We start from the raw sequence: 12,851 nt of genomic DNA, 5'->3' as shown, positions 1-12,851 counted from the left end.
AGAATCAATAAGAATAGCCCTTGGTTCAGGGCAGCACAGCCCAATGGCTGAGTCAGTAATATGTGGCAACTGCCCTGCTAGGGGCCCAGTCCCATCCTACACCACTGGACCCCAGCCCAGGGCCCTGTGAGTGGCAAATTGTTCTGCACTCTTTCAGCGGGGAATCCAACCGCAACATGCTGAGCTCCCTTGCGTGGGAGATAGCACTCCCACACCCGCCCTGGGTCACTTCCTACCAGAACTGGTGCAGTGACGTCCTGTGCAGTCTGCAGGTCCTCCGGTCCTGAACAACAGCCTTTTCCCAGGGCTCCTCCAGCACTAGCAGCTCAAGGCAGTCTCTGAATCCCATCATCTGAGTCTCTGGTTGGATCATTTCTGCAGGAAGTCCTTCTCCTCCAGTGTCCAGCCCAGACTAAGCTGAGCTACTCCCTTTTATACGGCTCCAGCATTTGGACCATGTCCATTTTGGAGGGGTGGGACTTCCTCTGCCCACAGGGTTTCCAGCTCCAAGGATTCCCAGCCACCGTCCATTGTCACCTGGAGTTCCAGTGGCTCTGCTGCTGGCCCTGGGGCCCTAACTATTGGCCCTGTGCATGGGGGCTCCCCAGCTGTCCCCAGTTGTGGCCCCAGCCTTATGATAGACTGGGCTTGAAGAATCCATCCTTGCATACTTACCTGAGGTCTGACCCTGTAATGGTAAGAAAGACCTATGCTTCACGTCATTTGAAGAGACAAAACAGTTGTGTAATGTTTGTTGTATGCTATATTTAATTGCTACATATTGCTAATCAAAATTATTTTGTATGCATTTTAAACTAAATGTTACACACTATAAGAGCTGGTTGAGTAACAAAATATTTTTTGAATATACTATTTCATTCATTTGACTTGTATGTGTTAAATAACGTATTCACAGAATAGTATATGGCTAGCTATAGAGCTGGTCAAATAATACAACAAAAATCTGTCAAATAATTTTGACAAATACTAGTGAAATTTATCAGTTAATGTGTGAGTCAAGTCCTGTTTTAAGTAGCATTCACTTCCCTCTCCCCCTCCCCCATACTGCCTTTTCTTTCTTGGTTTTTCTCCCATTTTTGTCTGTTCTGTAATATTACAGTGTATTGCTTCCTACATTGTCTTCCGTTTCTCAGAGAGCAAAGTTTACGAGGAGAAGCTGAGGGAGTTGGGTGTATTTAGCCTGCAGAAGAGAAGAGCGAGGGGGGATTTGATAGCAGCCTTTAACTTCCCTATGGGAGGTTCCAATCAGGCTGGAGAAAGGCTGTTCACAGTAGTAACAGATGGCAGAACAAGGAACAATGGTCTCAAGTTACAGTGGGAGAGGTCCAGGTTGGATATTAGGAAAATTATTTCACAAGGAGGGTAGTGAAGCACTGGAATGGGTTACCTAGGGAAGTAGTGGAGTCTCCATCCCTAGAGGTTTTTAAGTCTTGGCTTGACAAAGCCCTGGCCGGGTTGATTTAGTTGGGATTGGTCCTGCCTTGGTCTGAGGGCTGGACTTGATGGCCTTCTAAAGTCTCTTCCAGCTCTATGGTTCTATGATTCTATGAATATGCGGGAGGGGCAATATCTCAGAGACAAGCCAACCGCCCCTCATCTGTCCCTGGATCCCGCCTGGGGGGGCTTACGTATTTGATTACATTTGAAGGCCCTCTCCTCTGCCCCCATTTCTTTGTTCCTTTCTTCCACTCTAGACATCTGGCTGGGACTCCTTTACTTTGTCCCACTTCCAAGACTCCTGGCTGCTATGAAGGGAAGAGGCCTGTGTTGCTTTACTGTTCCCTTAGCCTCAGATTTTGAATCCTTCTCAGTAAGTTCCACTGCCTGCTTCTACTTCTACTCAGAGCTTGCTCTAGCAGCTGCAGAGTGAGATTGATTTAATTCCTCATTCACCACAGCATTTTGATTATCATCAGTGAAACTGACAGGATTCTTGATAGTCTTCATTTATCTGTAGCCTATCAAAATACATAGCACCTGGGTTCTGGACGTCAATGTGCTGATTTACGTTCAGGTAACATTTAGAAAGATTTCTTCACAACCAGAAAGGCTAGAGCTCTTTTAAAAAAATGTAATGAGCATTTAGAATCTGCAGAAGTTGATGACTGGCCATGTAAAATTTCCTAATCACCCCAAAGTGGATGGGCTTTTTTTCAGTCCTGATTATAAATCTAAACATTAGAGTAATCAGACTGGCTTGCTTACCATCTAGCTACCAAAAATAGTAGAAATTGTGCAGCTTCCTTGGCTTTCCTCACCTATTTTAATGATTTTTTCTTTTAACTTTTTATGGTATAGAAATTTCTTCACTTCCTCCTAGTCATAGTATTTTAAATTTAGTACTATTTGTGGCTTTAGTTAATTTATTTTTTCTTTTCAGTAGGTCATCCTGTCCTCATTATTTAACCTCTGTACTTAAGCAGAATCATGGCCAGTCTCTCAAAGGTAATTATGGCATTAATTTTTTGTATGTTTTGCCCTCCCACAATGCTATTCATATTCAGAATAAGTTGTAGTCTGAAATTTGCAGATGCACCTTTTTTGAAAATCCTTGCACACTTTTTCATTTGGGTCACAAGGCAAAGAGCAAGTTTGCATTTCAGTGTTCAATGTCCTTTTCATTAATCCAGGCCTGGGCAAAATATGGCAGATGGCTAATCTTCTTTGTATTGGTATGAATAGCAGCTATTCGTTAGAAAAAATATAACATTGCAGCATGATCGTACGTATACAAAATGGTCTAACGTGAAGCCTTCCTTGATTTCAGCTCTAACATACATTAGAAATTTACATTATAATGTTTGTATCCCTACTAAAATACACTGTGATTTGTTCTGCAATGGTTGTTCTAATAAAGTCACATTCGTAGAGCCCTGCAAGTCTGCAGATACCCACTTTATATACACAGATACCTGCATTCACGGATGGGGATGGGGCTATCTGCAGCTCATTTTTGCAAATATGGATACAAATTTGGTATTCACACAGGGCTCTACACATTCACTAGTGCTCCTGAGCTATTTTTGAAGCATACAGTAGTCATACTTCTTTGGGATTCTTTCACACGTGATTCCAATTTCTTGTGTCCCCAACTATAAATGCATATTCTTGTTGCTGCTGTTATTTTTTAGCAAGATTCTTTGTTCTTCATCCTATCCCAAAAAGAAACCTAATATTTTGTTTCCTCTCCTTTACAGAATCTGATATTGATGCTGCTGCTACAATGATGCTGTTAAATACTTCCATTGAACAAGGAATTTTAGACTGTAAGCATAAATAGTTTTACACATTGCTTTTTCCTTCACTGAGAGCTAAAAATAGCTGAAATGTTCAGAAATGAGGTACACTTTAGCTCAGTGATTCTCAACCTTTTTGAGAGCAAAGACTGGCTTGCTGCCTTCCTAAATTGTGTCAGGGATATCTCAGGGACCAGTGCCAATCCACAGACTGGTTATTGAGAGATACTGTAGCTAACTTATAAATAGTGGGGAGGCAGTAGGATGGTCATCCTGCATATTCAGCATCATAATCTGGTTTCCTTCTGACACTCCATAGTTGGAGACTACTAGCCTGGTTCTCTAACTCTGCTATTCATAGAATCATAGAACTGGAAGAGACCTCAGAAGGTCATCAAGTCCAGCCCCCTGCTCTAGGCAGGACCAATTCCAACTAAATCAAGCCGAGACTTAAACACCTCTAGGGATGGAGACTCCACTACTTCCCTAGGTAACCCATTCCAGTGCTTCACCACCCTCCTAGTGAAATAATTTTTCCTAATATCCAACCTGGACCTCTCCCACCACAACTTGAGACCATTGCTCCTTGTTCTGCCATTTGTCACCACTGAGAACAGCCTTTCTCCGGCCTCTTTGGAACCTCCCTTCAGGAAGTTGAAGGCTGCTATCAAATCCCCCCTCTCTCTTCGCTTCTGCAGACTAAACAGACCCAAGTCCCTCAGCCTCTCCTCATAAGTCATATGCTCCAGCCCCCTAATCATTTTAGTTGCCCTCCGCTGGACCCTCTCCAATGCGTCCACATCCTTTTTGTAGTGGGGGGCCCAGAACTGGACACAATACTCCAGATGCAGCCTCACCAAAGCCGAAGAAAGGGGAATGATGACATCTCTGGATCTGCTGGCAATACTCCTCTTAATGCAACCTAATATGCCATTAGCCTTCTTGGCTACAAGGGCACACTGTTGACTCATATCTAGCTTCTCATCCACTGTAACCCCCAGGTCCTTTTGTGCAGAACTGCTACTTAACCGGTTGGTCCCCAGCTTGTTCATATTCATATTCATGATTTACTGAATATCAAGATCTTCTAGTATTCAGAAGCAAAATGCAGGACAATGTAGCACTTTAAAGACTAACAAGATGGTTTATTAGATGATGAGCTTTCGTGGGCCAGACCCACTTCCTCAGATCAAATAGTGGAAGAAAATAGTCACAACCATAGATACCAAAGGATACAATTTAAAAAAATGAACACATATGAAAAGGACAAATCACATTTCAGAACAGGAGCGGGGTGCGGGGGGGGGGGAGGGAAGGAAGGAAGGTAAGTGTCTGTGAATTGATGATATTAGGGGTGGGGAGAGTGGGATGTTTGTGAGTTAATGGTATTAGAGGTGATAATTGGGGAAGCTATCTTGGTAATGGGTAAGATAGCTTGAGTGTTTGTTCATTCCTTTTTGGAGAGTGTCGAATTTTAACATGAATGACAGTTCAGAGGATTCCCTTTCAAGTGCAGATGTAAAAGGTCTTTGTAGCAGAATGCAGGTGGTTAAGTCATTGAGAGAGTGTCCTTTCTGGTTAAAATGGCAAGAAACTGTTTTTTCTTTGTGATCTTGTCTGATATCTGTTTTGTGGGCATTAATCCTTTGGCGAAGTGTCTGAAATGTTTGTCCAATGTACATAGCAGACGGACACTTTCGGCACATGACAGCATAGATTATATTTCTGGATGCGCAGAAATATGTGTTCTTGATCTTATAACTCACTTGGTTAGGTCCAATAATGGTATCAGCAGAATGAATATGTGGACAAAGCTGGCAACGGGGTTTGTTGCAAGGGAAGGTACCAGGGTTGGTATTAGTGTGGTATGTCCTGTGGTTGTTGGTAAGAATCATCTTGAGGTTAGGTGGTTGTCTATAGGAGACTATGGGTCTGTCTCCCAGAGCCTCTTGGAGTATGGTATCCTGTTCCAGTATAGGCTGTAGTTTATTGATAATGTGTTGGACAGGTTTAAGTTGGGGGTTGTAGGTGATGACAAGTGGTGTTCTATTGTTGGTTTTCTTGGGTCTGTCTTGAAGTAGATGGTTTCTAGGTATTCGTCTGGTTCTTTCAATTTGCTTTTTTATTTCTCCAGGTGGGTAGTTGAGGTTTATAAATGCTTGGTAGAGATCCTGAAGCTTCTGGTCTCTGTCAGTGGGATTAGAGCAGATGCGGTTGTATCGAAGGGCTTGGCTATAGACGATGGATCGTGTGGTGTGTTCTGGATGGGAGCTGGAAGCATGTAGGTAACTGTTTTCTTCCACTATTTGATCTGAGGAAGTGGGTCTGGCCCACGAAAGCTCATCATCTAATAAACCATCTTGTTAGTCTTTAAAGTGTTACATTGTCCTGCATTTTGCTTCAGCTACCCCAGACTAACACGGCTACATTTCTATCACTATTCTAGTATTCAGTGATCATTAAATGACAGATCCATCACACCTTATATAAACTAAGTATTTAGTTTAAAAATCTTACCTTTGCACATTAGTCAGATTATGTACTGGGATGTAAGATCTTAGTTTCTTCTATTTTGTTTACTTACACATCTTTGCTTTCAATAGGTGAGATGGCCCAACCTCTTAAGAGGCCCAACAAGAGGAGTTATGGCAGTGCATTTAATCATCACAGTTCCATACATCTGCAAGAAAATGATTCTGCAGCCACTAATATTGACCCAAAGGAGGATCACAATTACAGCGCTATCAGCATGGCTTCACAACGTTGTGCATCTAGGTCCAGTGTGTCTTCCTTGTCCTCTGTTGATGAGCTATATGAATTTATCTCCAAGACCAGCCATGCAGGAAGTGATGGCAGTGAAGGATTTCATAGTGAAGTGGATACAGACATTGACTATGAGGATGATCCTCTTGGAGACAGTGGTTATGCATCACAACCTTGTGTAGATACCTTTGACAAAAGTCAGCCTAGCAAGGAAGCACTCAAGGAATTGTGTCAAGAAATTGATGAGGAGCTGAAAGAGGCAGCTGGATCTTTGCTCCACCTTGCTGGCATCAGCACATGTTTGGGTTCTCTAATAAGTACTGCAAGGACCCAAAGTCAAAAGCAGCAGAAAAAATAGTAATGTTTGTTAGTGTGAATATATTCCTATATTTTTTTTAAGGGTGGCAATACAATACTCTTCTACTTTTACCCTTCACAAGGAAGATCAAAGCCATAAGAGGACTTGCTTGTTTTTTATATTTATGCTAAATTATAGTTTAGCCTTTTATTTGTAATTGTTGCTTAGATAAGGTTTTCTTTAATCTTTTCAGATTAGAAGAGATGTTTGACATGTGAAAACCTGCCTGTATACTTTTTGATGACCAGTGATTTCCAGGGGGATGCATAAGTTCACAAAGGAGTGAATTTCATCCTATATGAGGGGAGACAGTTTCCCGCTTTCCCTCCCCAAGACACAAATAACTTTCACTGGTGTAGCAAACACTGAGAAATTGCCATTTTAAGTGTGCCACTTACCATTTTCCCCAATTATTGAATACACAGCAGCAAAGATTTTTGCTGATGTATTTGTTTGTCATGTGTAAAAAATACCTGTTAATAAACACAAAGGTAATGCTGTTTTAATTCACAAATGAAGATTCTAGATGGTTAAATTGTAAATGACTGGGTCAAGAACACTGGGCCAAGTTTACGAAAAGCATAATATAATGGTTTCCTTAAAGATTAGAAAAACAGAGTTAATGACATTAATTTCTAAATACACTATATGCATTTTAATATCTGCTACTTTGGTCTCAGGCTACTGATTACTGAGCTTTGGCTTCACCATGTCTATACCATTTTAGTCTCCTTTGAAGTACAGTGTATGTCCAACAGCATGGCATTCTCAGGGCATACACCATGAATCATGGTGCTCTCTTCATATTTGATGGTGAAGTTCCTTAAAATTCATCATGTTTGCAGTAATAATAATCTTTATAACCCAGACATCCTGCAGACAAGAATGTTATTTATAGTAATCAAGTGTAATGGATATTTTAAAAAAGCTCAATGTTGATTGCTTAGATCTTAATGCAGATGGTGGCAATATTTTAGGATTTTGTGCAAAAGGAAGGGTCTGACACATTAGAATAACTTTAACTGCACTGTAAGTATAAGAATGCCTTAAGTAGGTTCCAGCATAGCATAAAACTTAACAGAGGTCATTTTGCCTGTATTTGAGAAGCAGTGTGATGTGCCATTAGTCTGATTAGCTCATATGTTAAACTGCTGCTTCTAAGTGTTGGACAAGATGGCTTAGAATTAGAATCATATACTGTATTCCCATAAATGAAACCCTGTCCAGGTTTTGGTTGCTGGCTCCAACAAAAAGAAATGAAGTTAAATTGCTACTAATGGGATAACGTTTTTCTGGCTATTTGGATACAAGGCTCTTGGAGTTTGGTGTTTTCTTATTTGTCGATTTCTTCAGTATCCTGCTCGTATAATTATCCCTTCCATGTTCAGTATTCATACAGCAATGTTGCTGAATTCCCATTGTTTTAAGGTTCTTCTTCAGTGCCTGTTGAGGATAATGGAGATAATCCTATTGACTTAATGGGCTTTGGATCAGGCCCCAAGATATTCAATCATCCAATGGCTTTAAGGGGGCTACACTTCTAGTTTTAAGCATAAAAGTTTTTAAAAAAGAGAGAAATCTGTATCTCTGGCACTGTGATTGAGTGTATACACCCACCAGTCCAGCTCTACTGAGGAAAAAATGGTATACCCCAGTGTGCTCCATTTTGCATCTCATCTGCATCTCTCTTAGATATCCTAAGCAGTGAATTAGCTGGCCATATGAACAAAGAAACAAACAAATGAAAAGGCTCATTAAATGTAATTACAAACTGGGTAGTTCATGGGATTTCTTAACACTGAGTTGTATGTGTTGATGCTTGACACTGCTTTCATTAGTGTTTGCCAACATACTTGTTTTATAGTGTTTGATGCAAAATGTGTTCAATATTTTACTTCTTGTATATATTGTGTTTTAAAATTCTGCAAGCTGCCTCGAATATTTTAAATAGAGAAGCAGGGTAAAAATATTTTAAATAAATAAATATAGCAATATAAAAATAACGATTCAACTAAGGAGAAGTATTATTAATAGCCCTTTGAAATTTGTTTTCTGTATCTCAAATTATTTAAATTCAGTCTGATAGAATAAGTGTGGTATTAAGCTCCTGCTAAAGCTAATCACAACATTCCTTTTAACCTTAAAGGAAGCTAGACCATGCCCTAAATCTGGGCTGAGCAAAATATGGCCTGTGGGCCAAATCCAGCCCACCAAGCCACTGGAACCAGCCCGTGGGTGCAACAGGAGCCCTAGCCAGGCACTGTGCCTGCCCTGCCCCTGCACGCCAATCAAAAAAGCCCTGTTTGTGAAAAGCTGTGAGCCTGGGGTGAGGATGGGAGAGGCTTTGCGTGCTGCTTCCCCTCCCAGCACAATCTCACAGTTCCCATTGGCCAGACAGTGGCCAATGGGAGCTGTCTCTTTTTAAAGAACAGACAGCATGTGAAGTATTCCTCCCCACTTCCCTGGGGCTTGCAGCTGTTCAGAGATGCATGTGGCCCTGTAGCTAGCAGTTCTGAGTGGTTTGCAGGGTATGGAAGGCAATGAGCCTAGCTATAAAACCTGCTGGGCTACTGCCCAGGAATTACCCAGGTAAGTGTCTCCCAGCCAGAGCTTCCCTCTGGCACCCCAGCCCTTCCCTCTCCCCAACCCTCTGCCCCCTGTCCCACATCTCAGCCCTCTGCCTCCCACCCCATAACCCCTTCCAGACCCACAACTCCAATTCCCTCTCCTAAGTCACAACCCCCTCTAGTCCTAGGTCATATCCCAAACCCCTGAACTCTCTCCTGCACCACAGTCCCTGCTCCAAATCACAACCACCTCGTTCACCCAGTTCCCTCCCAGATCCACACCCTCTTCTGCACTTCAAACCCTTGCCCCAAGCTCCTTCTGCACCCAACCTCCATCCCACACCCCATACTTCCATTAATATCATGGAAAAGTGCGGTCCTTGACCACATACCAAATTCTTGAAGTAGCCACCTATCAAAAATTATTGCCCACTCTTACCCTAAATATTCACATGCAGGAAATTGTATTCATACCCATCTTCTTGCTGTTAAGAATGTTAATCTGTTCAAATCTTATTCTTCATTTCCTAACAAAATATTTTTTTTCAGAAAATAAAAAGACTCCATGCTAAGTAGGGGCCCGACTTCCACTTTTACACTGGAATCAGTTATGCTACTTAGCATGAGTGAGGGTGTCAGAAGTGGGAGATCAGTTTATGTATTTTAGTCTCCAGATGAAAACCCAGTGCAATAAAATCATTCTGTAATTAACAAAAAGCTAGGAGTGCTATTTATACCTTTTACATAAAGCCTAAATGAACAAACTGGGAGATAATAGGGGATGGGAATCCTCCTTTCTGGGCAAGTGGTAGCAGGCACAGGACACTATATTACCGGTTTGCACCCGTTTCTACAGTCTGTGTGGTACTGCCCTGAAGGTTAAAGGCGAATGGATCTGTCCTCACTTGTCTCACCTGTGTTCCAGTATTAATTTTATTGCTCTGTTCCAGCAGACAGAAGGGCTATAGGGCCCTCCTGCAATCTCTTGCTTCTCAGATCTCAACATCTCCAGCTGTAGGGCATGTGAATGTCACCCTAACTGTTCAATTAGATAGTTTCATAACCTTTCATTTATACACCTTGCGGTCTGAGGGGGAGACTATGTTGTATATAGTATGCATTGAAGAGTGTTTAAACTGCTTTTTCAGTGACATTATGTAAAGAGTTATACCAAACAGTCAGTTTAACTATATTATAGCAGCTATTAAAAGGGTAGAAAAAGTGTTAACGTCACTTGCAATTCTTAATTAAAATGAAGAAGTGTATAAGACCTGTTAAATACTGATGTGATGACTGTAACAATATCAGTGTTTCATATTCCAGTACTAAATTATTGGTTCAGTGAAAATCATAGCATATGCAACTGTATAAACGGAAGTTTAACAAAAATGGTTAAAGCAATGGTGTAGTCAAAATATTTATTGAAAGAGTATTTTAAACATTGCACCTGACATTATTTTAAAGCACAGTCTTCACATATAACTGCCAATGCCATTACCGATACTGTATTATAAATGTACATTTCTTCTAGTTTGAAGAAATTAAAAAGTGTATAATTTAAAGTATTATGTTGCCATCATTGTAACTATAATTTATTCAGAAATGAAATTGTAAGAATGTTTTCCTGATCAAAGTAACTGGAGTTGTAGGTCTTGGGTTTATTTAGAATAACTCTGCCAATAGATGACCAAACTCTGTTCCGTCCTTTACACATTTTAAAGACAATTTAGATGTTTAGTTTTTTGTATGCTAACCTCTGTTAATTAAAATGTTTATAAAGTTTATTTTTACCAAAGAGATGCAATGCAATATGATGAAACATTGCAGAATAAACTTTTTTATAACATTTCTGACTAATCGTTTTCTACAGTTCAAGTATGTGATGAAGAAGCTTATATACAGATAAACAGCATTAAGAAACGGAAGCAGCCCAGTAGTATCTATTTTTCCACAGAAAGATCAAGGGCCTGTTCTCATGAGAGGCTGAGTGACACTGACTCCCATTCAAGTCACTGCCTCGCAGAACTGGCACATACAAAAACGTGTAATTCAATCTAGGTTTCTAGTTATGAAAGCCACTCTTTTATGAAAATAAGTTGTGCCACAAGTGAACCCTGTCAATACATCAAAACATCGGCAGACTAACTCTTCCTTGATAATTGGACCACTCTGTGAACTATAGATAGAGATGCCATGACTTAACACCACAACATCTTGAACCACACATCCTCTATTTTCCCCCGATATTCATAAAATGTAAGAATTCACTCTTGGGGTAAAATCTTGGCCCCATTGAATTTGATGAGGCTATTGCTATTTGACTTTCAGGCCAGAATTTCATCTCTAAATTTTGGAATTTCAGAATAGTTTGTGGTCACTGGAATGTTTGAGTAGCACTTCATTCCTTACCCTGCTATGCCTTGCTCATGTGGTGTATCTTATCTACAAAAGCAAATGGTATTTGTTTCAAATTTGTACTTAATCTTAATCAAATGATCCGCACAGTTATGAAATAACTGAGTATCATCCGTTGAAGAAGACATTATTGCTTAATAAAACCATGGCTCACAGAAAACCTGCACTGAATTACATCCCCCTCTGGGTTTGTGATTTTTTTGGTTACTTTTACAGCTTTATCTAATTTTTCTTTCAATATGATGATGTTCAAACTCTCGCATACCCTACTTTCCACGGGAAACTGTGTAAGATAATATGCAGTAATTCACTCCTTTTCTTCTTTCCTCACCAGCCACCAGCACGAGTTTACTCCTTTAGTCTTTGGTTTCTTACTAAAAAGTTTTTTTTAATACATCAGAAGCAGGAAGCCGGCTAAACAACCAGTGGGGCCCTTGGACAATTGAGATGCTAAAGGAGCCCTCAAAGATGATAAAGTCATAGCAGGAGAAGCTAAATGAATTCTTTGCTTCAGTCTTCACAGCTGTGGATATTGGGGAGATTCCCAAACCTGAGCCATTCTTTTTAGGTAACAAATCTGAGGAATTGTCCCAGAGTGACATATCATTAGAAGAGGTTTTGGAACAAATTGATACATTTAACAGTAACAAGTCACCGGCATTCACCCACAAGTGAAAGAACTCAAATGGGAAATTGCAGAACTATTAACTGTGGTTTGCAACTCCTGGCAATTACCGACCGGTAAGTCTAATGTTAATATTGGGCAAATTAGTTGAAACTATAGTAAAGAATAAAATTGTCAGACACACGGATGAACATAATCAGCTAGAGTTCTTTGAGGGGGTCAACCAATATGAGCATAAGGGGGATCCAGTAGATATAGTATACTTAGATTTCCAGAAAGCCTTTGACAAGGTCCCTCACCAAAGGCTCTTAAGTAAAGTAAGTTGTAATGAGAAAAGAGGGAAGGTCCTTTCGTGGATTGATAACTGGTTAAAAGACAGGAAACAAGGGTAGGAATAAATGATAAATTTTCCACGTGGAGAGAGTTAACTAGTGGGATCCCCCAAGGGTCAGTCCGAGGACCCATCCTATTCAACCTATTCATAAATGATCTAGAGAAAGGGTAAATAGTGAGGTGGCAAAATTTGCAGATGATACCAAACTGCTCAACATACTTAAAACCAAAACAGACTATGATGAGCTTTAGAAAGATCTCACCAAACTAAGTGATTGGGCAACAAAATAGCAAATGAAATTTAATGTTGAGAAATGTAAAATAATGCACATTGGAAAACATAATCCCAACTATACATACAATATGATGGGGACTAATTTGGCTACAACTACTCAAGAGAGAGATCTTGGAGTCAGTGTGGATAGTTCTCTGAAAATATCCACTCAGTGTACAGCAGCAGCAGTCAAAAAAGCAAATTGAATGTTAGGAGTCATTAAAAAAAGAGATAGAGAATAAGACTACACGCTTCTCCC

The 12,851-nt window shown here is 40.4% G+C and overlaps 1 protein-coding gene across 2 annotated transcripts in view; it reads left to right on the top strand.

Moving 5' to 3' along the window:
* FOXN2 (forkhead box N2) overlaps positions 1-12,824 on the top strand; it is a 70,656-nt gene extending 57,832 nt beyond the window's left edge. Inside the window, exons 4-6 of one of the 2 annotated variants that reach the window (XM_075925100.2) lie at positions 2,405-2,466; positions 3,219-3,287; positions 5,861-12,824. In XM_075925100.2, coding sequence (XP_075781215.2) covers positions 2,405-2,466; positions 3,219-3,287; positions 5,861-6,378 — 649 coding nt within the window. In that variant the 3' untranslated portion in view covers positions 6,379-12,824. Of the gene's footprint in view, positions 1-2,401; positions 2,467-3,218; positions 3,288-5,860 lie in introns of both variants that reach the window. The other variant, XM_075925099.2, reaches the window with a different exon arrangement.
* Positions 12,825-12,851: the final 27 nt, after the last annotated feature.

Source organism: Pelodiscus sinensis, chromosome 3 (assembly GCF_052426305.1).
Source record: "Pelodiscus sinensis isolate ZL-2025 chromosome 3, ASM5242630v1, whole genome shotgun sequence".
Taxonomy (NCBI): Eukaryota; Metazoa; Chordata; order Testudines; family Trionychidae; genus Pelodiscus; species Pelodiscus sinensis.
This window is presented reverse-complemented; position numbering and strand designations above follow the sequence as displayed.